At 36.3% G+C, this 21,469-nt stretch overlaps 1 protein-coding gene across 17 annotated transcripts; it reads left to right on the top strand.

Annotated features, from left to right (window-relative positions):
* The first annotated feature begins 229 nt into the window (after window positions 1-229).
* Window positions 230-6,257, top strand: LOC133800519 (potassium transporter 2-like). 17 transcript variants are annotated; one of them, XR_009876512.1, is made up of 14 exons: window positions 232-456; window positions 840-892; window positions 1,003-1,120; window positions 1,372-1,626; window positions 2,232-2,425; window positions 2,516-2,599; window positions 2,694-2,813; window positions 2,913-3,340; window positions 3,412-3,483; window positions 3,774-3,862; window positions 4,410-4,488; window positions 4,643-4,738; window positions 5,056-5,180; window positions 6,014-6,257. XR_009876512.1 is itself a non-coding variant. In XM_062238503.1 (5 exons), the coding sequence occupies exons 1-4, from the start codon at window positions 300-302 to the stop codon at window positions 1,470-1,472; spliced, it is 429 nt and encodes a 142-aa protein (XP_062094487.1). In that variant the 5' UTR covers window positions 230-299; the 3' UTR covers window positions 1,473-1,626; window positions 1,703-1,909. The 17 variants fall into 17 exon arrangements, 1 of the variants encoding a protein (XP_062094487.1); XR_009876499.1 differs by having other exon boundaries at window positions 4,572-4,738; XR_009876502.1 differs by lacking the exon at window positions 4,410-4,488 and having other exon boundaries at window positions 233-456; window positions 2,913-3,059; window positions 3,180-3,340; window positions 4,572-4,738.
* Window positions 6,258-21,469: the final 15,212 nt, after the last annotated feature.

The following is a 21,469-nucleotide window of genomic DNA, read 5'->3' as shown; positions in this document are numbered from 1 at the left end:
AAAAGTACAAAATTAAATGGATATGATGAAAGTATCTAATTAAATGGATATTTATGGCGAAAGTACCCAATTTAAAAGATACATGGTTATAAAACTATTGAAAAAGTATTTTAAAAGCTAGTTAAAAAAATGGGACATAAAATGTGCTATAGTGTAAAAGGCGGGTAGTGAATTTAATTAGAGGGAAACTGAAACTGAAAATTAAAATGGTGTTAAAACATATATCTTTATTGCGCCAAAGTCGTAAAGAAAAAGCTTGGCACCCAGTTTGATCCTGAAGGACAACTTCTTGTTGCGCCATGGGTAGCCCGAAAACCAAAAGATTTGGTGATGATGAATCCTTCTCCTCCTCGACGCATAGTGGGTCTTCGCAGGGTCCGACAGTGACGACGGCTTCTTCATCTTCTTCACCTCGGCACGCTGTGGACGACGACTTGGGTTCAAGGCTCACACTTGGTAAGTTTCTCTATCGAATATGGATTTTTTTCTTATCTAATGTGGTTGGTGTGAGGTCTCACTTTTGCGAGATCATGGGTTGGGTCTGGATTGTGTTTTTTATTCAAGCTCTTTCCCCATATTACATGTTCAAGTTCTTGAAGAAGACAAGGATAAGTGGATGGATGTCTTTAGGTGGAATATTACTGTGTATAACAGGTAAAATAGGAGAACACACATAATATTTTGAGTCATTTTTCTTAGGAAAGAAAACAGAGCTCTTTGTATTGTTTTTTTTTTTTTGCATGTTTGATAAGTTATGAATGACCTTTATTAAGACATAAGTTGTTGTCAGATTTTTATGTGTTATTACATGCCACTAATGAATCCGTGTGCTTTTGTAGGCTCAGAGGCTATGTTTGCTGATCTTGGACACTTCTCATATGCGGCCATTCAGGTAACTTTGAACATCATTATAACAGTACTTTATCATGTTTTAATCTCATTTTCAGTGGATGTCTAATCTTACAAGCGAATTTCAACTCCCAATGTATTTTCCTACCGCAGATTGCTTTCACCTTTCTGGTTTATCCAGCACTTATTTTGGCATACATGGGCGAAGCTGCTTATTTATCACATCATCACCACTCCAAACATAGTATCATTTTTTACGTCTCAGTTCCTGGTAAGGGTCATTCTTCCTTTTTGTATGAAGTACTGTTGTTTAATTTCTAGTTGGGCAAGCTTTGACAAGATGAAATAAATTAAAACTAAGATTCAACAGATTCTCCTAGCATTCGATAGATGATGTTAAAGAAAATTAAACTTCACATCTCATTCTTTAATATTACTATTTCAAACTTCTGTTGTGAAAAATGACTGGTATAAGTACTCATTATGAAAGATATGATGTCTATAATTTTTTTTTGAATGCAGAATGCGTAAGGTGGCCAGTTCTTGTTGTAGCTATTCTTGCTTCAGTTGTTGGAAGCCAAGCAATCATCAGTGGAACATTTTCTATCATAAACCAAAGCTAGTCGATTGGTTGCTTCCCAAGAGTCAAGGTTGTTCACACTTCTGACAAGATTCATGGTCAGATATATATTCCAGAGATCAATTGGATTCTCATGATCCTTTGCATTTCTGTAAAAATTGGATTTAGAGACACTAAACACATGGGAAATGCATCAGGTAACTTGTACATCTTCACTAGTCTCGTACTGAAAACAGTTAAATTTATTTTCTTACCTCTGATAACTTTATCTAGGCCCAAGGAGTCCATTGTTATTGTCCACCTAAAAGAAGAAAAATATTACTACTCTGATTTTAAGTTGGGGCAGCACCCACTCATGTTGGTTGGTCAATCTGTGAGAAGCAATTTGGTATTTGTAACTTGGTGTAAAAATGAAGTGCCTGATTAGTGCCAGAGTATTATATTATCTTTTTCTTTTTAATGAATATGCATCCATATTGGTACTCATAGGAACCTCAACCTTTTCAAATCCTTCATGTAATACATTAACACTTTCGAATGATCATAATTTATAGTAATTTAGGGAATCTTGTGGTCACTTGATAAGTTGATGTAACTGAAGTTTGAAACAAAAGGTAATTTTAAGTGAACATTGTTGTATTTTAAAGTTCTTCATAAATCGATACAATGGAATAAGTTGAAGGGTTGGTTTTCTCTTGCTGAAATATGGAGAAGTTTTGTTTAGTTGTGTATAGTTTTCATTGTCTTGGAGGATAACTAAATGTTCTGCGAAGCTAATGTTAAGTGCATTGGTTTTATGAAGGGGAGTTACAAAATAGAGTTGCTGAACTAGAAGAGAGAAATTGTAAACTAGCGATTCTCAAAGCTCAGAGAGACGCCACAAAAGTGGCAGGCTTTCTTGTCTTAAATTTAGGGAGCAAGCATGTTAGTAGTGACAAAGTCAGAGATAAAGTAAAAGATATACAAGACATGGAGACTGCTCTTAAAGAATTAATGGTAGTGTAATTACCTTTCTTTCGAACACTTACCTTTGTAAATTAATCTTTCGTAGAAGGTAATCCATTCTAACTGATTTGAGCTCTACAGGATCAAGCTTCTTGCCGGCTTAAAGAAATAAAAGATCTTCATGAAGAGAGAGCACATATATTGCAGCAGTTATCTAATTTGCAGGTCACTTTAATGTATAACTAGTCTTTTGTATGTGCTGGTTTTATTACTTTAAAATATCATTTCACTAATGCTAACTCTTCTCACAAATGGACAGAGCAAATTGAACAATGTAGCATGTATTTCCTCTTCCCAAGCCTAACTCTTACTGAGAGATCAAATTGAAAAATCAAAATCTGAAGTTATTGAGTATCAGGCTTCGTATGAGAAACTTCAGGTTGTAACTGGTCGGTAGTTAATTTATGCCTTTTATCTGCCATTTTTTGCTAAGATGTCATTCTGATGCTAACAATAATGTTGTCATTGGAGATTGTAGGCTGAGAAGGATATTCTTGTCTTAAAGGAAAGGGAACTCAGTGTTAAAAGTGATGTCATTGATTTCCTTCGAAGATCTGCTGCAATTGAGAATTCAAAGATTTCAGATCTTAGGATAGAAATACAGAAGCAGAACGATGAAAGAAAGGTGATTGAAACAAAGGTGGAAGATGCTTCAAGAGAACCTGATTAGAAGAAACCTGAAGCTTTATTGCAAGCCAATGGCTCTATTTATTCTTTAATTCTGATGGAAGAATTATTATTTCAGGAAGAAAAGAAATCATTGCAGAATTTAAAGCCTTGGTGTCTTCCTTTCCTGTGGAAATGGAAAACATGCAAGACCAATTGCAAAAACATAATGAAACTGCTTCAGATGTTCATTCTTTGAGGGCTGATGTGCAATCTCTTTCTAGCATTATTGACAGGAAGGTGAGCATGTTTTTCATGTGGTGAAATTATTGGATGTTATCATTGGGCTTGTGATGACTTTTGTGCATCAGGTGAAAGAGTGTGAAACTCTATTCGCTAGATTCATTGGTCAGGCTGCTGAGATACAGAAATGGCAAACTGTGGTATGTATTATGTTTTCAGATTTGTATCTTTTAGATGGTCACTAGGTGGAGACTGGCCATCACTATTAATCTTTGGTTAATTGTATAAATGTCATGTCATATTAAATTTATCCATCTAAGTTCTAAGTATGTACAATGGAAACTGGTTCTATGTTTTTATATTCATTGATTCTTTTCAGTTATGCAAAAAGTCTGCCAAGTCTATGATGTTGTTTAAAACATCATCATTATGATGTTGAAGCTTGACAAGGATTTATAAAGTTAACTTATGTCCCCTTCTGTTGGTGTAGCGCCTCATTACACTGAAACTTTGCTTGATGGGACTAAGTTCAATTCCAGCCATTATAGAGGATTCCTTTCAAGTTTAAGCTTGGTCAAGGTATTAATTATCAACTAGTGTTTGTGGTATTGTATTTTTTTTCTTTTAACTTATAAGTATAAAATTGTATTATGTAAACTACTTTATATAATACCGAAAAAGTATTATTATAAAGTATACTATAATTTATAAAGACAGGTTAAACATTCAAGTATTCCATGCCAATCTGATTTGTTTTGTTTATGAATGCCTAAAATTGTGCCTATTTGAATATTTGTGGAAAGGGATAATGGTGCTTATTTGATACAATGAAAGACCACATTCTGAATCTCTTTGTCTTAACAAGATTTTCTTAAGCTATTTTTGCAGCTTATGTTACTGATTAAGGTTCACTAATTGATTATCATATCTAGTATCAAGAAATATTGCAATAAACTTAAGTTCTACCATTATGTAGTTATGTGTAATAAGGATTTAAGTTTGATTTCTCTAGTTTGGTAAGTTTTACCATTAGTTATGTGTAATATGCTTCAAATGGGCAGGTTTAATTGTTGTATATCTTTTGCTCTTTTCAATCAACTTACTCAAATTATGCTATGTTTTATAGAGTGATAGTAGAAATACTATCTAAATATATGGTCATGCTCTTTATTTAATCCCAGCTGAAGAAAGAACAACTTTGTGAGGTATTTGTTTTTTTTCTTATTTACTATTTTTATCATTTAATTTTCTTCTATCTTTTTTCTTCTTATTTACTATTTTGTTTTAGCAAGGATATATAATGGAATTTGGATTGGAAAGTCTGCAAGGATCATGATGAGGCGACCTTTGGTCTTGCAGCTTGACAAGACAAATGAGGGAGCTCAGAAATACGTTGAGTTTCTTCACCTTTGGCCTCCGAAGCTCTCGAACCCAAAGACGCAGCTACCAGTTCTGGTAGTCTTTCTTTTCAGTTTATTCTTATATCTTTGGTATTTTAGGGCTCTTTTGTTGTAGCTTCTGTTTTATTTTGGATATTTGTATGTGGGTTTTGCTATTAATTAATTTGGGTTTACCTTGAAATTTCTATGTTCTGTTTTCAATTGAGATAGTTAGTAATATTTCTTATTGTATCATTAATACTTTTGTTTACTTCCATAGGTTAGTAGTTTACTAGTTTTGTTGCTACTTTTCTTTTCATTCAATGAATAAGCTAACATGGATACTAATATTAATTAATTTTCTTTTGTTTTGGATAATATGAACCAACTTAGTTGGGAACAACTTCACAATTGAAAGCTCAAACACGCGTGTGTCTCCAAGAAAACTCCTGCATCGAGAGCTCCATCGCACCCAGAAAAAAAATTGGCCCCAACCCCACTTTGTGAGGTCCTGGAAGGTATTGAATTTATTTATTTAGTTTTTCCCCTTATCTTGTCTCATTAGTTCTCAGGCAAACTTCAATTAGCTTTTTAAAATTATTCATGGATTAGCAAATAATTCATTTGTAAGGTGCATACTGCATACCTAGACTTTAAAAGTGTATACTATAGATATTTGTTTTGCATTAAAAAAGAGCATTACAGAACTTTTTATGATCTGTTGTTGGCTGTGGCTTTTTTGTTGTTATGGATATACTCGAGTCTCCATTGCCCTTCTTTTTTTATGCACTACCATTCTAAATTTGGTCCTTTTAACTTTCAAGTGTCTCATTTTACCATTCTAATCATGTTTTAGCCTCTTATTTTATTGGTGATAAAAAAAATTAGGTCTGGGGTAGTAAAACCATACATTTGAAGGTCTTGAGGCCAAAATGAGATTCTAATTCTACAGTTTGAGGGCCGAATAAATACTCTTTGATAACTCTATAAAATAGAGTTATTTTACTACTTTTTATGTGTTAATTATTGTTTAGTTCTTGAGTTTTTAATTGATTTATTAAGTTTTTAAGTAATTTTGAATTGATTAGGTTTATTTTAATTTTATAGATTTTTGTGTATTTTTATTGTTATATTATTGTAAAATGTTGTGGTTTAATTAGTTAAAATTAATATTGTTAAGTTAGGAGTAAAAAGATGTAATTTTGAGCTTAAATGTTTTGTAAATTAAATTTTAATTAATATTTTTATAGAAGTTATATTGTATATTTTATTAGTGAAAATATTTAATTCTAATTTAGTTTATAATTATTTTATAGGAAATAATGTTATTTTTATGTGCTTGAAATGCAAGGAAAATGATGAAAAAGTGGCATTTGTGAAGAAGAAATAGCAAATTTTGGCACAAAGTTATCTCATTTCAGCAATACTCAAAGGCCCAATAGCTGCCCCAGCCCACAGAAGCCCATGAAGCCTTCTCTAGCTTGCAACCTCACGCCTGGCACTTGAAATTCTTTCAGCATATGCTCCCAACCTCCTGACTTCACTCCATTAGCATTTATGCCCACACCTCCTGTCCGTGCCAAGCACCAGCCGAAGCAATCAATTACACCATGCTGCCTTCCTTCCAGCACACGGGCCCGAATCTTTCAGCAAAGAAGGCCCAAACTCCAAGCAGCTCCAGCTGCCTCAAGACCTCACCAACGCCCAAGCCTCTCTTCTTCAGCACGGGCCAGCCTTACATCCAAGGCCCATCAAGCAGTCCCAAGCCCATTTTGGCCCAGCTTGGACCAAGCACCAAACAACCACAAAAAAGACCAAAAAATCACATTTTCATTCCCAATATTTTTTACTCAAATATCAATTTATTTTTTCTTATTTTTCTTACCTAAATAAACATTCTTAATTCATTTTTTTTATTCTAGCTTTTCACTAATATTTTACCCAACCAAATATTTCATCTATCCAATACTCTTACACTTACTCTATTTATCCTACCACTTCCCAACACAATTAAATTAATCAATTTATTTATTTTAATTTGATTAATTTAATCTTCACATTTTGCCTATAAATAGAGTATTGTAAGACCATTTAGGGGGCTCTTCTTCTTCATCTTTTCAACATCTTCTACATATATTTTTCTCTCTTTTCTCTATCATTTTCATCTTTTGAAGAGCATGTCAAGTATGTTATTTTGTAATTTTTATTTCAATCTAGTTATGAGCTTCTAATCTTTTTCAAAGGTTATTAAGATGATGATGAAGCAAAATGTAACTAGATAGTATTTTTTGTTGTATGTTGATTTCCCATTTGTACAATATTGTTTATGGATTTTTTTATCAAAGATATGCATTTTTTATCTAGTGTTGATTGTTAAATCATATTACACTTAGTTCTTCATTATGCAAAATTATGATATTCTTTGATTAAATGTTTTTCATTAAATTGTTCACATCTAATTCTTAGAGCATAAGTATCATATTTTGCCTAAACATAATCTTTTTGATTTTTTGTAGTTTCATTAGATTGTAACACAACTAATGCTTAGAAATTATATCTTATATAAGTGAAGAAAAATCCTACATTTTTTAAAGAGTAACTTGTGCTTGAATAGAAAATATATTATGAAAAAATATATAGTGTGATTTATTTCAACTATATCAAAACTTGGGAATCAATATACTTATAAATACTATTGAACTTGCATTTTGTGGATTCTAACATCTTAATAATCTTTTTTTACATATCTTATTTGAAAACCATTTTTCTATTTAATCTTAAATCTTTTTATTACTTGTCTTTTATTTTTCTAAAACAAAAATCTCATCAAATATTTAGAACTAGGTTAGAATATTCTTACTTTGTTTGAAATAGTTTCTTTTGATGTTAGTCAATTCCCATGGGTTCGACCTCGTACTTACATGAACATTATATTCCGAAACGATTTGTGCACTTGCGAGTTTAATTATTAAAACACCCTCTTTTGGGATCAACACTCTTTACAAAAATGTAAAGTGAAGGAGTTAAATAGTGTAATTCAAAGATGATGACAAAAGTTGAATTGGTAAATTGTAGTGGAATTAGTGAAAATTCATATTTTTGTCATACTTACAGTATAATAAAAGGCCATGTGACCTTTGTAAAAAAAAAGTATGATAAAAGGTAAATAATAATATAGCAAAGTATATGAAGTGAAGCAATATATGCCTAGCAACAAAAATATTCTTTTATACAACAAATAACAGGGCCTCAATTATAAAACTCATGCATAAAGGTACGTATATTCTATAACTTAAGATAAAATGCTAGATATATTTGCCCCTGTACAACTGTAATGGATTTTAACTCCTTTCCCATTTTCATTTTTTAAAATATTTATCTCTGTGATTTCGGACTTGAACAATTTGATTATTGAGAAAGATTGCCCTCTTATGGTGTTGTTCTTGATTTTTTTGTTTGTTTGTGCTCTCTGATTTGACCTTGTAAGTTAAGTTAAGTTAAGTCAGTGTTAAGTTATCACTTTAGTTTAGGAAGTCCCCCACTACAGGTCCCTTCATGACCATTGTCATTGCTGAAAAAGCACCATTGGATTCGACAATGACATCAAAGAATTGGTAGCCCGACCATTTGACAGTGAAAGAGAATCCTCATAGGCATAGGATGATCTCTGTCTGAAAAATGGTTTATCACCACCCTTTAAGTCAGGAGTCACTTTGATTGCTTTGCTATGGCTTAAATATCCCAAAAAAAATGGGTGGTTTTGATTGTTTTGCTTGGGCTTAAGTTTTAGCACATGTAGTTAGTTAGCTCTAACTGTGTTATAGGTTCAGCTATAGTTAGTTGATTAGTGTGGTTAGTTTTCTGTTAATCACTTTTTGGTTTCCAACTCTTTTTTCCCTCTCTTTGTATCTTTGTACTATTCAGCTATAAATAATAAAGTCTCATATCTCTGGTACATTTACAGAGATCATTTTATCCAATTCATTTTCTCTTAAGTACTCTTATGTGTGTGTGATGGCAGCGATCACACAGGGGGGCCTGTTTGGAAGTATGAAATGTTATTATTTAATCACAAAGGAATGCTGATGATATCATGTAGTATAGTGTGATGGTGCTCCTTCCTATGATGATACCATCTAGATAATGACCACCATTGATTACTAAGGCGTGCCAAAGGCTTCTGTCATATTTTTTTGGCCTCTGTAATTTTCTAAGATTACCCCCAAAACAGAAGCCTCTATTCCTCTTTTTATTTTTACCTTAACAAAGTTGAAAATCAATTTAGCAGAGGTTATAGAAGCTATAAGCTATAAAAGTTAGAACTAACTCTTTAAAATATTTTACTATTTGTTTTTTGCTATTTTAAATAATACCGAAGAACATGAAAAGAATGTGGTGCTTTTGGAGAGAATAGTTACAAAAGCTTATAATTTATTATATTGGTAATGATAAGAAAATGAGATAAAAATATTGCTAGACAATTTTATTGTGACAGTCTTGTCTCCATGTAGTTTAATAATGTTATATTATTTTAAATAATATAATGTTAGATTAAATAATGTGACATAATGTGATTTTTCACACAAATGTGATTTGTCACACCTTGTAACATATTATTGAAAGTCACAAAATTGGACACATGTATGTGCCCAAATGTGACATATTTTGGAGTTACAAACTTGTAACTCCCAAATATTACCCAATAATGTGTAGATTTAATATTACACATTTTGATTTGAATTTCTTAAAGCCATATGTGAAATATAGTTGTTAGAGATGTGATTTTAACTCCCATAATGTGTATGGAAGTTACAAAATCAAGTGGGAATGAATTTGGAACGTTTTGGCAAAATTAGAAAATTGGTTGCTGAAAAAATGACTTGGGCCACTGCCTATGTTTTTCAGGCAGCGGTCCAAGAGGCAAAAATAGGCAAAAAACACACCGTGGGCTGTGGCTCGTGTTTTTCAGGCCGCGGCCTGAGCGGCTGACAGCATTTTCCAACTTCAGTTTTATTCAATTTTGAACGTTTCCAACAACTAAGTAACTTCCAAATCTCTATTTTAATTCCATAAACATCCAATTAATCATTGGTAACAGCTATGGGGATTGGTGGAATTTGAAATTCAAAAGGTGTCTAAAAACTCTATAAATAGGAGCTTAATGCTCACTTGTAAGACACTATTTTTCATCCACAAAGCACTTGGCTGAAAAATACACCTTGAGGCTTGATTATTTCAGAGAGCTATTTCCTTGAGATATCCCTTAGTGCTTAGAGAATAGGGGGAAATAAGTTTTTGGACAAAGGTCTTGAATTTTGTTCAAGTTGGTGATCCCCACTACTCTACACTTTGGTTGTGTGAGAGTTTGTGTTTTCATTCTTTTGATCTTATTGATTTTATTTACTTGTATTATTATTGTTTTGAGTTTGTAATTTTCTTCTCCTACATCTTTCTATTTACTTGTATTTTGAGCAATTGAGTTGTAATATTTCATTAATCAATATTATCTTGTCTATTGTATTTTTGCATAGAGTTGTATTTTGGTTTTTTCATATTTCCATTGAGTATAAAAATATATTCTCTAACAATCAAAAGCTTAGTTTCCTTTTCAATGTTAGGAGAAACCATAGAGATCTTGTGAGGATCCAACTTTGAAAAGATGGTAAGATAAGGTAATGTTCTTCTTTTGTTTTCTTAGAAGATCTAATGGTTTTCATATAGTGATAGAAATGAGAAGAAGAAAATTTTATAAATGAGGTTCATTGTTTTCTAATCTTCTTTGTTTTTTAGTGGTTAGATTATGAGATAATATAATATCTTGAGTTTTTGTTATATGTGATTAATGTGTAAACAATCTAGTAGATTATTGGGTAATATGCTAGTATGTTATAGAATTGTCTTATTATGAGATAATGATAAATTATTAAGATGACAATTTTATGAGTTTTGTTGACCCAAGATTTGGCCAATTGACACAGAGTCAGAATATGCTTGATATGAATGGATATGATGAGAAGAATGCAATGACAAAAATGAATAACAACACGATATTTTTATAGTGGTTCGGCCCCCAGGATCTGGTAATAACCTACGTCCACTTAGACTGTTATTGATTTAGAATCAAAGGAGTGATCAAAGAACAATGGTCCAATGAGTTTCACTAACCTCTGATGAACAATACAATATCACTAGGAGAATTACTATAATCTCAAATAATTCGAAAGTTAAAAGTCCATTCATTGAGCTATTTTTTGTTATTTATAGGCTCAAGGGGATTACAAAAGATTGTTATAGATATTCTTTCCTGAATCATCGGATACTCAGGAGATTGTGTGAGATAAATTCGGGATTTACCAAGATCTTCCCATAAATGTTGCTTTGTATGCGGAACTATCGACCAGACCGTTCGCAGGTAAGACTAGGCCGCTTACTGCTTCTAATGTGTCTTCTGGTCGATACTCTAGCAGAACTTTTCCAGGTGTCAGCCATGTGTCCAGGGATCACTTGCCACGTCATCAATGCTAATTTTTTGGATAACATTTGCCCCTCAAGTTTATTTATCATGAGCAATAAATAAACTTTTGACGAACGACTCTTCGGTAACCCCGCCTTACGTGTCAGAACCCTTCGTGTGTTCTTGGAAAAAGTAACCTACTCCTGTCTAATCACGTCTTTTCGGTTCCCCAGAAATATTTCGACGGCATTCTGCTTCCTCATACTTCGAGAAAGGGAAATTGATGATTACACATTTTTAATGCCACAGACAAACTTATATAATACCTTCGAAATTTTCCTTTTCTTTTTACGCACGCCATTATCTTCACAAGAAACCCTAAAAACCAGAGCTTTACTCGTCCTAGGAGACCGTTTCTTCTGTATTTCCAAGACTCAGACCGAGAGTTTCTTGATCTCCGAAGGCCTTTTTTCCATCTCCACAATCATTTTCTTGGTAAGTTTTCAAATTCTTACGCTTCAAGTTTTCGTGGTGCATGCTTTTGTATGTTGACTGTTTGAGTCCATTTGCTTCTGGATTGAGATGCTTGTGAGTAGAGTGTTTTGTAGGCAAAAAAGGTTACGAGTTAGTTTGATTAGTCAAGATCATGCTTTTTAGGACGTAAGATCGAAGTAAAAATTCGATCTTTAGGCTAGTTGGAAAATAGGTTTCTCCTGCCCTAAGGGGAGTTGAAAAAGCTTTCTTGAAAAACTTTTTACTTTCACCCTTTAATCCATCTTTCAAACTGTTCGTATGGAGCACTTTAGCTTTTTGTTAGAATGCTGTTGTATAAAAGCTTGGATTTTCATACTCGTCCAGCGTTATTCTAAAAAGCTTTTAAAAATTCTCTATCCTCACCTCCCCATCCTTCTGTTTGCAGACATTGATGCCAGATTTGTGGGGAGGTGAGCGGCCCATTGACGACGACCTTCTCGCCTAGCTGCTCGAGGATGAAGAACAACCGGCTGACCGAGTTCACGAGATTCCCTTCTCACGATCCTCTACTAGACCTCGTCCTTTTCCTCAAATGGCCCGTTCAAAATCAGTGGGCAAGAAAAGACCTGAGTCTGAAAACAGTCCAAACCTTTCTGCCCAGCCTGATTCGCAGGCTAGGGCTCCCTCGACCAGTGGTCGAGAAAATCCTATCCCTCACCCTAATATCCAAACTAGGGCCTGCCCTCGGCATCAGAATCTGCCTGATGTCGAGTGGTATACTGCTCCGACCAGTTCAGTGACCATGCGGATGGTTGCTAACTACTTTAGAAAATACCCTCTTACATGGGTTTCCATTACAATTCCTGCCGCAGACCAAAGGGCTAACCTCCCTGGGGGCATATTCAGTGCCTGGTCTCGGTATTACTTAGAGGCGGGAGCTTATCTCCCTCTTCATCCTTTTTATGAGGGGTGGCCAATTATTTCGGTGTCGCCCCCTTCCAAATTACTCCAAACGGATATAGAATGCTGGCCGCACTCTATATCTTGTACAAACTCAAGAAATGGCCAGAACCCACCCCTCATGAGGTCAACTATCTTTTTGACCTTAAATCCAACCCGCAACAATACGAAACGAGTTTCTTTCACTTCTGCCACCAGGAGACCAACCGGACATTCCTGAGTGACACCACGCACATATCGAACGTGGGGCAGTATAGTAAGGAGTACTTCCTTACACAGGACATAACCAGCAACAACCTGGCCTTCGCTCGAGGAGGTAAGTGCTTGTCTTCGACTGGTCGATACTTTTAATCAAGTTGTTCTCTTTCATTTTTCTCAAACTGAAATCTGTCTTTCAAGCCCATGGTTACGTCCGACCCCAACACCAGACATGGTGTTGAGGTCCAATACTTTGGCCAGGATGACCGACGCAGCAAAAAGCGTCAAAACCCTGGTCACTGATGAAAACCTGAGGCGGTCTGGCCTCCTGGCTCCTCGCCATGAAACAAGAGGGTCTGTGGTAGACGATGCCACTGCCGAGGGGGTTCCCGAGCAGCAACCTCCTGCTTCCCCTCCCCGGAGGAGGCCAACGGGGGTTACTATCAGGGAGCCCACGGGCAATCCTTCCGCAGAAAGGCCTTCTGCTCCCCAAGGCAAGGGGAAACAAAAGGCCAAAGAGCCAGTTGTGGACTTGGGGGAGTCTTCTGATGAGAACGGTAACACTATTTTGCTTTTGAATAGTTTGCCAATTCCCTGTCACTTGTTTGACGGGGAGGGAAACTTTACATATATTCCAAAATTAGGGCCAGACTTCTTCATGCCAGATAGTGAATGTATGACTAATAGAGTCAATAGTATAGCGACCAGTAGTTGTAGCTCGGGTATTCACTTTGTGACCTCTTTTCTGTTGCATAACGAATTTTCATCTGCCTTTATCTTTATTCTTATGCATGCTTTTTCTTGTGTGCAGATATGGCTACTCTCAACGTCTTTGATCTATACAACGCTGAGGAGGAAGAAGAAGTTCCTCAGCTCCGAAGGAAGTCGTCGCGGAGGCAGACTGGCGAAACAAGCCAGAGACCGGCCAAGAAAGGTCGAACAGAGGACCCTCCCAGGGATGTGCCAACTGGGCAAACTCCTATTCATCCTCCGGCCCCTGTCGAGAAAGAGACTCCTCCCGCTCCAAAAATCCCTCCTCCGGCTCCAAAGAATCCTCCTCCGGCTGCACCTAGCAGGGAACAAGATAGGCGGGAAGAGACCCTTGGGGCCAAACTCTCGAGCCGTGCCGTACGAGTAGCAAAAGACCGCATCGCGTACATCGGGAAAAATGACCGGGTCAAAGATGTCATGGTTGTGGCAGAAAACATGACGGTCGACTTGATCCTAAACAGGACCCTGAACGAGATAGCCAGCGTAAGTACTTCTTTAATCCTTTTGGCTTTAGTCCTTTAGTCTTTGCCACAGGTTCTAACTCTTATCCTTTGTCTTCAGGCTTTGCTGTCTGCCACCACTGCTCGTACCCGCACCCAGGCCACCATCGAGCAGGCTAGGGCAAAGGCCATTGAGGGGTACCAAGTGAAGGCAGCCGAGGAGCTTTCGGCTGCAGAGGCCAGGCACGCCAAGGAGTTGGAGGCGATGGCTCGAGAGAGGGACGCTGCGGTAACAAGGTTGTCAGAGGTTGAGGCTACAAAGGAAGCTGCTATAAAGTCGAGGCATGACTATCAAGATGCCAGCCGCACCCACCTTCGCGAAATCAGAAGGTTGGAAGAGGTGCTCAAACCCAAGGACGAGGCCATTGCCACTCTTGATGGCAAAGTGAAGCAGCTGGAGGTTGACAACTCAAAATTTTTGGAAAGGTACAAGAAGACGACGCTCCGATGTTTCTACAACTTCTGGAAACACAATCAGGGAGCCGACTTCAGTTATCTTTCAGAGGAGATCAGGGCTGCTGAGCTGGCTCGCTGCACTGCCCAACTGGCTGAAGAGGAGGCTAGAGCGAGGATTCCTGCCTCCCCAAGCCTGGCTGGTGCTGAAGAAGAAAGCTCTGCTGAGGATGCTGTCACCCAGAATGCTGCCAAGGACCCTCCGACCCCAAATGCCTCTTGAACTTTTTTATTTTTTCTTTCCTTTTGATTACACGACCTACGGGTCGTGATGTAAAGACAATATTTTCGTTTTAAACTTTGCTGCACGGGCAGTAAATCTTTTTTCTTTTACTTGAACAATTACATCCAAGCAGTGATGCTTGCGGTGTAAAAGATTGCACGATGCTATAATATTTTCATTTATTATAACATTTGTCCGTATGACCGAACTTAGCATAGTACTTTGGCATGATTTATCAAAATATAAATTTTGAAAAATACTCTAAGTACCCTAGCATGCTTTCACTCATTTTGTTCATGTGTTTACATACCTCGTGGTACGCTTTGCTATCGATATGCCTTATATGCCCCCCAAGTGATCGAGGAGCTTTAGGTCCTTGGTCACTTGCCTTGACCATGACCTGTTTGAACATTTCTGCTCGTGTGCAAAAATAATACTTGTAATACAGCAAAACAACACATGTAATGAACAAATACTTGTAAATGTAAATTCACAAAGGTTGGCAAAAATGACTGGCTGCGCACAGTCCCTTATAATCTCGTATTAAAAATGGACTAAACATGTCTTTACGAATGTTTCTGAAATAGAATCTTACATATACGAGCGATTAGCCATATAGCGTGGCTAACCCTCTTTGCTAAACTTGAAAAAAGAAAAATTAATATAAGCCAGTCCTTTAAAAAGGACTGTTTACTGATAATACTTGCGCAGGTGTTCTCCATTCTAATAGCGTGGAACGAGATCTCCGTTTAAGCGTGCAAGTTTGTAGGTGTCCGGATGAAGGACTTCTTCAACTTGGTAAGGTCCTTCCCAATTAGGTCCGAGCACTCCAACAGTAGGGTCGCGGGTATTTAAGAAAACTCATCGTAGCACCAAGTCTCCGACGTTGAATTTTCTTTCTTTAACTTTGGAGTTAAAGTACCGGGCGACTTTTTGTTGGTATGCAGCAACTCGGAGTTGGGCCTTCTCCCGTACTTCGTCAATCGAATCTAGAGATTCCATCATTAGTTGGCTGTTCTGGTCCTGGTCGTATGTTAGGCGTCGATGTGAGGGGGGATCTAACTCGACAGGCAACATTGCCTCATATCCATAGGCTAAGGAAAATGGGGTATGTCCTGTCGCAGTTCGGTGAGACGTTCTATACGACCAGAGGACTTCAGGCAATTGCTCTGGCCACGCTCCCTTAGCTTCTTCAAGCCTTTTCTTCAAGGTGTCTTTAAGAGTTTTATTCACGGCTTCGACCTGCCCATTCGCCTGGGGGTGTGCAACTGAAGAAAAACTTTTAATGACTCCATGCCTTTCGCAGAAATCGGTGAATAAGTCGCTGTCAAATTGGGTCCCATTGTCTGAAACTATTTTTCTGGGCAGACCATATCGATAGACGATGTTCTTGATAACGAAGTCAAGGACTTTCTTGGTCGTGATGGTAGCGAGCGGTTCAGCTTCGGCCCATTTGGTGAAGTAATCGACTGCCACGACTGCGTACTTTACTCCACCTTTCCCTGTAGGTAGGGATCCAATCAAATCTATCCCCCATACTGCAAAAGGCCACGGACTTTGCATCTGCTTCAATTCGTTTGGAGCCGCTCGCGGAATCTTGGAGAACCTTTGACATTTATTTCAAACGCAGTAATAAACATACTATAACTACTACTAGACTACTACTATCTAACTGATAGACCCAAAACGGGTATATTTTAAAAATTTATACTTGCAAGTGCACGAATCATATATGGAATATAGTATTCATGTAAGTACGAGATCGAACCCAAAATAGTTGTCTAAAATAAAAAAGAAAACTATTTTAAATCAAAAGTAATAAATTCTAACCTAGCTCCAAAGATTGATGAATTTTAATGTTATGAACATAAAATAAAAGATTGAAAAATAAATCTATTTAAGAGAATAAAAATAAACCAATAATGATTTGAAAATAAGTGTTAAAAGAAAAGATTATTAAGATACTAGAATTCACAAAATGTAAGTTTAATAATAATTATTAGTATATTGATTCCCAAGTTTTAGTGATAGTTAAAATAATTCAAACTATCATTTTCCAAATAGATTTATAATTTTAAGCACAAATTACTTCTGAAAAGATTTTTCTTCACTTTTCAAAATTATAATTTCAAAGCATTTAGTGTAAATCAATCTAATGAAATAACAAATAAATCAATGAACATTATTTATAAGGCAAAACATAATATTTTTGTTCTAAGCATGGATGTGTACAATTTAATGACACATCTTACACAAAGAATATTATGTTTTTTGCAAAATGAAGAACAAAGTGCATATTATCTAACAATCCAACATATGAGATATTAAAGATGAAAGACATATATGAAGAAGAAAAATACATAAACTTGTTGCATTACAAGGGAAATCAACATACAACATAAATATTACCTAGTCACAAGTTGCTTCATCATGATCTTAATAATCTTATGAAAAAGATTAGAAGCACATAACTATAGTAGAAATTACAAAATAAATGACATACATACTTGCAAATGCTCTTGAAAAACCCAAAATGGAAGAGAGAATGGTAGAGAGAAAATGGGAGAAAAGAATATGGTAACCAAAAATTAAGCACCCTAAAATGGTCTTGAAATTCCAAATTTATGGCCAAAATGAGATTATTAAAATAATCAACTTAAATTAATAAAATAAAATAAATATGGTATGTAGAGGTAAATTATAGGGTGTAATGATGATGTTGTGGTGAAAATGTGTAGAAAAGTAGGTAAAAAGTTGGCATTTTGGACATAGGGTGTAGAGTCCCAGAATTTACTTAGCTAGTTAGATAGTAGTAGTAATAGCTAGTATTAGTTATAGTATGTTCATTACTGTGGATTTTGGTTCAAGCCGAGACTTAGTTGGAAACTCCTAGCAATAGCTATGGATTTTATAAGTTTAACATATAGTTTAAGAATATTAATTATAACATAAGGTTTGATTAATATTGCTGGTTATTAATATGATAATTATTATAACCTAAAGTTTAGATAGAGCCAATAAGAATATGACACTTGTCATGAGCATAGTTATTCCTATTCCTAAGGTTTGGATAAAACCAATAGGAATATGACACTTGTCATATGTATGATTATTAAGGAATTATTATTTTAATGATAAAATAAGAGAAATATAAGACTTAGTCTTCACCAGCATTTGTTAGGAGCTTGATATTTGTCACAATTTTATTTATTTGTGATTTAGATATTTCATTTATTTGTGATTTAGATAATTAAATGGATTTTTCGTAACTTTAGGGTACTGTAACTTCCGACCTATTTTTGACCCAGTTATGTTATGAATTTTGAAAAATAGTATTTCTAAAAAGTTGTAGATAATTTAATTAGCTTTCTAACGGTATAAAGATATTCTAAATCGAAGTCCTACAGCTCCAGATATATTAATTTTACTATAGGTTAGTGTAGAGTTACATGATTTAGAAAGTTAGAAGTTAGGATTCTATTTTAAATTTAAATTTAAATTTGGATTATAATTAGAAGATTTTTATTCCTAGAACTCTATAAATAGGACCTAGCACCAAGCTTTTTCATTCATTCTTCAAGCATTGATCAGAGCCTTCTAGGTGGTAGTGAGACTATAGAGTGATAAACACTTGGGTTGAGATTATAAGCTTTATCATTCTAAGCTTATTAGACACTTGGGAAGTAAGGTTCATAGAGTGTATTTCTGTTTCGAGGTGTAGTTCGGTCATAGCAATTTCAAAGGTATTCCTATTCTTAGTTCCTTTTATGTATTGTTCTTATAGTTTTTCTACTCAAATCCTAACTCGTATTCTTTATTCTTGGTTAGGCATCTAAGATCTTGAACGTAAGATTCTTATTGGTAAGTATCTTTTCGATGGTGTAGTTCATTCTTTCCATTTTTTTTCTTTAGTATACTCACCTCTCTATTATGGTTTTTAGGAGTGTTCCAAAGTCTCGATCTTGTTCTCATATCCCGGTTTTTGGTAAGGAAAATAGGATAGATCTTGTATGTTTGTATGATATGTTATGTTTATGTTATGATATGTTTATGCTATAATATGTATATGTATAATATGTTTTGTAGTCCTTGGGCATATGACTTGTTTAGATAACAAGCCCCAAGATTATGTTTTTAGTCGCTTGGGCATATGACTTGCTTAGATAGCAAGCCCCAAGATTAGTTTATCATTTTCATGGTTTAGAGTTATGGTTTACCCTACCTCAGATATTAGACAGGGGACCTAGATGGGTTATCATATACTACCATGTGACCTAACCTACCTCAGATATTAGATAGGGGACCTAGATGGTTTATCACATGCCATGTTAATGAGTTAATGGCCATTAATATTGTAGTCCTATATGGTATATGTTCTTATAGCCATATGTTCTTATAGCCATATGTTTTATAGTGTATGCTTATGATATATGGTATATATTTTTATAGTCATATGTTTTATAGTTTATGTTTATGATGTAGTTTTATGCTTATGATATATGATGTATGTTTTTAGTAGGTTTTCCTTGCTGGGCACTATGCTCATTCCTTTATTTTTAGTGTGATGCAGGAAAATGAATATGGAAGGCGGAAGTATTCTTGGTAGTTTGACTTGTGTGTTGAGGATGGATGGAATGTGTGGACTGCGTGTCGATCGAGGATGAAGTTATTTATTTATTTTTAGTCTTTTAAATCATGTTTTTTCCGCATTTAGTTTTGTAAACAATTTTCTTTAGTTTAAAATTATGTTTTATGTTTTAAACAATGGGTACCCATGCCATATTTTCTATTATTATGTATTTGATACAATATTTCAAGATTTAATAAAGTTAGTTATATTATTTCTTATGTATCTTTCCCAAAATAGTAGTTATGTATAGTAGATCTAATGGTCCAAGGTCTTAGAAATAGTTGAGTCATTACATAGGGGACAAAAGGTACAAGTGATGGGCTCAAGGGACTTGGCAGCTGGCTGGTGTGGGCTTTGGTTGAGTTTGGCTGGCAGGCGGATTGTGGCAGCAGCTGGGTGAAGGAGTTGGAGCATGCCCGTGTGGTTCGTTGGGAGGCATTGGCTGAAGGAGTGCTGGCGGGTGCTGAGGTTGGGCCTGGCTGAGGGCTGAAGCTTAGGAAGCTGCTGGAGGAACGTGGAGTACAACTGGGTTCGGGCCTGGAGGTGTGAGGCGGTAATAATTTTTCTTTTTACTGGTACAATGTTCAAAGTGTCAGCATCCTTCGCACTCGCGAGTTTGGCTAAGGCATCTGCGTTTGAATTTTGATCTCGCGGGATTTGCTGGAGGGTGTACTGCGTGAACTGGGCTAGCAGGTCTTTTGTTTTGTTTAAGTAGGCCACCATCTTCAAGCCTCGCGCTTGATATTCTCCTAGGACCTGATTCACCACCAGTTGTGAATCACTGTAGATATCAAGCGTCTTTATGCTAATATCCTTTGCCATTCTCAATCCAGCGAGGAGTGCTTCGTATTCCGCTTCATTATTTGATGCAGTGAAGTCGAACCTGATGGCGCAGTGAAATCGATGCCCTTCCGGCGTTATCAATATCACTCCCGCTCCAGCGTGGGATTCGTTGGATGAACCATCCGTGAATAGCTTCCACGAAGAAGCTTTGTCTTGAGGCTCGGGCGCTTCAGGCTGTTCGCACTGCTCGCTGTCTGGGAGTTCGGTGAACTCTGCAATAAGGTCGGCCAAGACTTGTCCCTTGACTGCTGCTCGCGGTGAATAAGTTATATCGAATTGTCCCAGTTCGACTGCCCATTTTAACAATCGCCCAGCAGCTTCCGGTTTTTGGAGGACTTACCGAAGGGGCTGGTCAGTTAGAACTGTAATAGGATGGGCTTGAAAGTAGGGGCGTAACTTCCTAGAGGCCAGGATCAAGCAATATACTAACCTCTCAATTGGTGGATATCTTAATTCTGCCCCAATCAGTCTCTTGCTGACATAGTAGACTGCTTTTTGTACGCCTTCCTCCTCTCGCACTAATACTGCGCTGGTAGCAACTTCAGTAATCGCTAGATAAATAAACAAAGTTTCTCCTTCAATTGTCTTTGATAAGATGGGAGGCTGTGCCATATGGGCTTTCAAGGCCTGGAATGCCTGCTCGCAGTCTCCTGTCCATTCAAACTTCTTATTTCCCCTAAGCAGATTGAAAAAAGGGACACACTTGTCTGTGGATTTTGAAATGAATCTACTTAGGGCTGCGATTCTTTCGGTTAAACTTTGTACATCTTTGATCCTTTCTGGCGACTTCATGTTGATCATGGCTTTTATCTTGTCAGGGTTGGCCTCGATTCCTCTTGAATTTACAATGAACCCCAAAAACTTCCCTGATCCAACTCCAAAGGAACATTTGAGGGGATTTAACTTCATTTGGTACTTGTTTAACACACTAAAGCACTCTTGTAAATCCCTCACATGCCCTTCTGCCTTTTTGGACTTTACCAGCATGTCATCTACATATACCTCCATGTTTACACCGATCTGCTCCTTGAACATGTGGTTGACTAGCCGTTGGTAAGTCACACCTGCGTTTTTCAGTCCGAAGGGCATTACTTTGTAACAATATAAGCCCGTATCGGTCCGAAAGCTGGTGTGATCCTCGTCAGGGGGATGCATGCTAATCTGGTTGTAGCCTGAATATGCATCCATGAACGAGAGGATCTCGTGTCCTGCAGTTGCATTGACCAGCTGGTCGATCCTCGGGAGTGGGAAGCAGTCTTTTGGGCAGGCTTTATTGAGGTCTGTAAAATCCACGCAGGTTC

The sequence above is a fragment of the Humulus lupulus genome, chromosome 9 (assembly GCF_963169125.1).
Source record: "Humulus lupulus chromosome 9, drHumLupu1.1, whole genome shotgun sequence".
Classification (NCBI taxonomy): Eukaryota; Viridiplantae; Streptophyta; class Magnoliopsida; order Rosales; family Cannabaceae; genus Humulus; species Humulus lupulus.
This window is presented reverse-complemented; position numbering and strand designations above follow the sequence as displayed.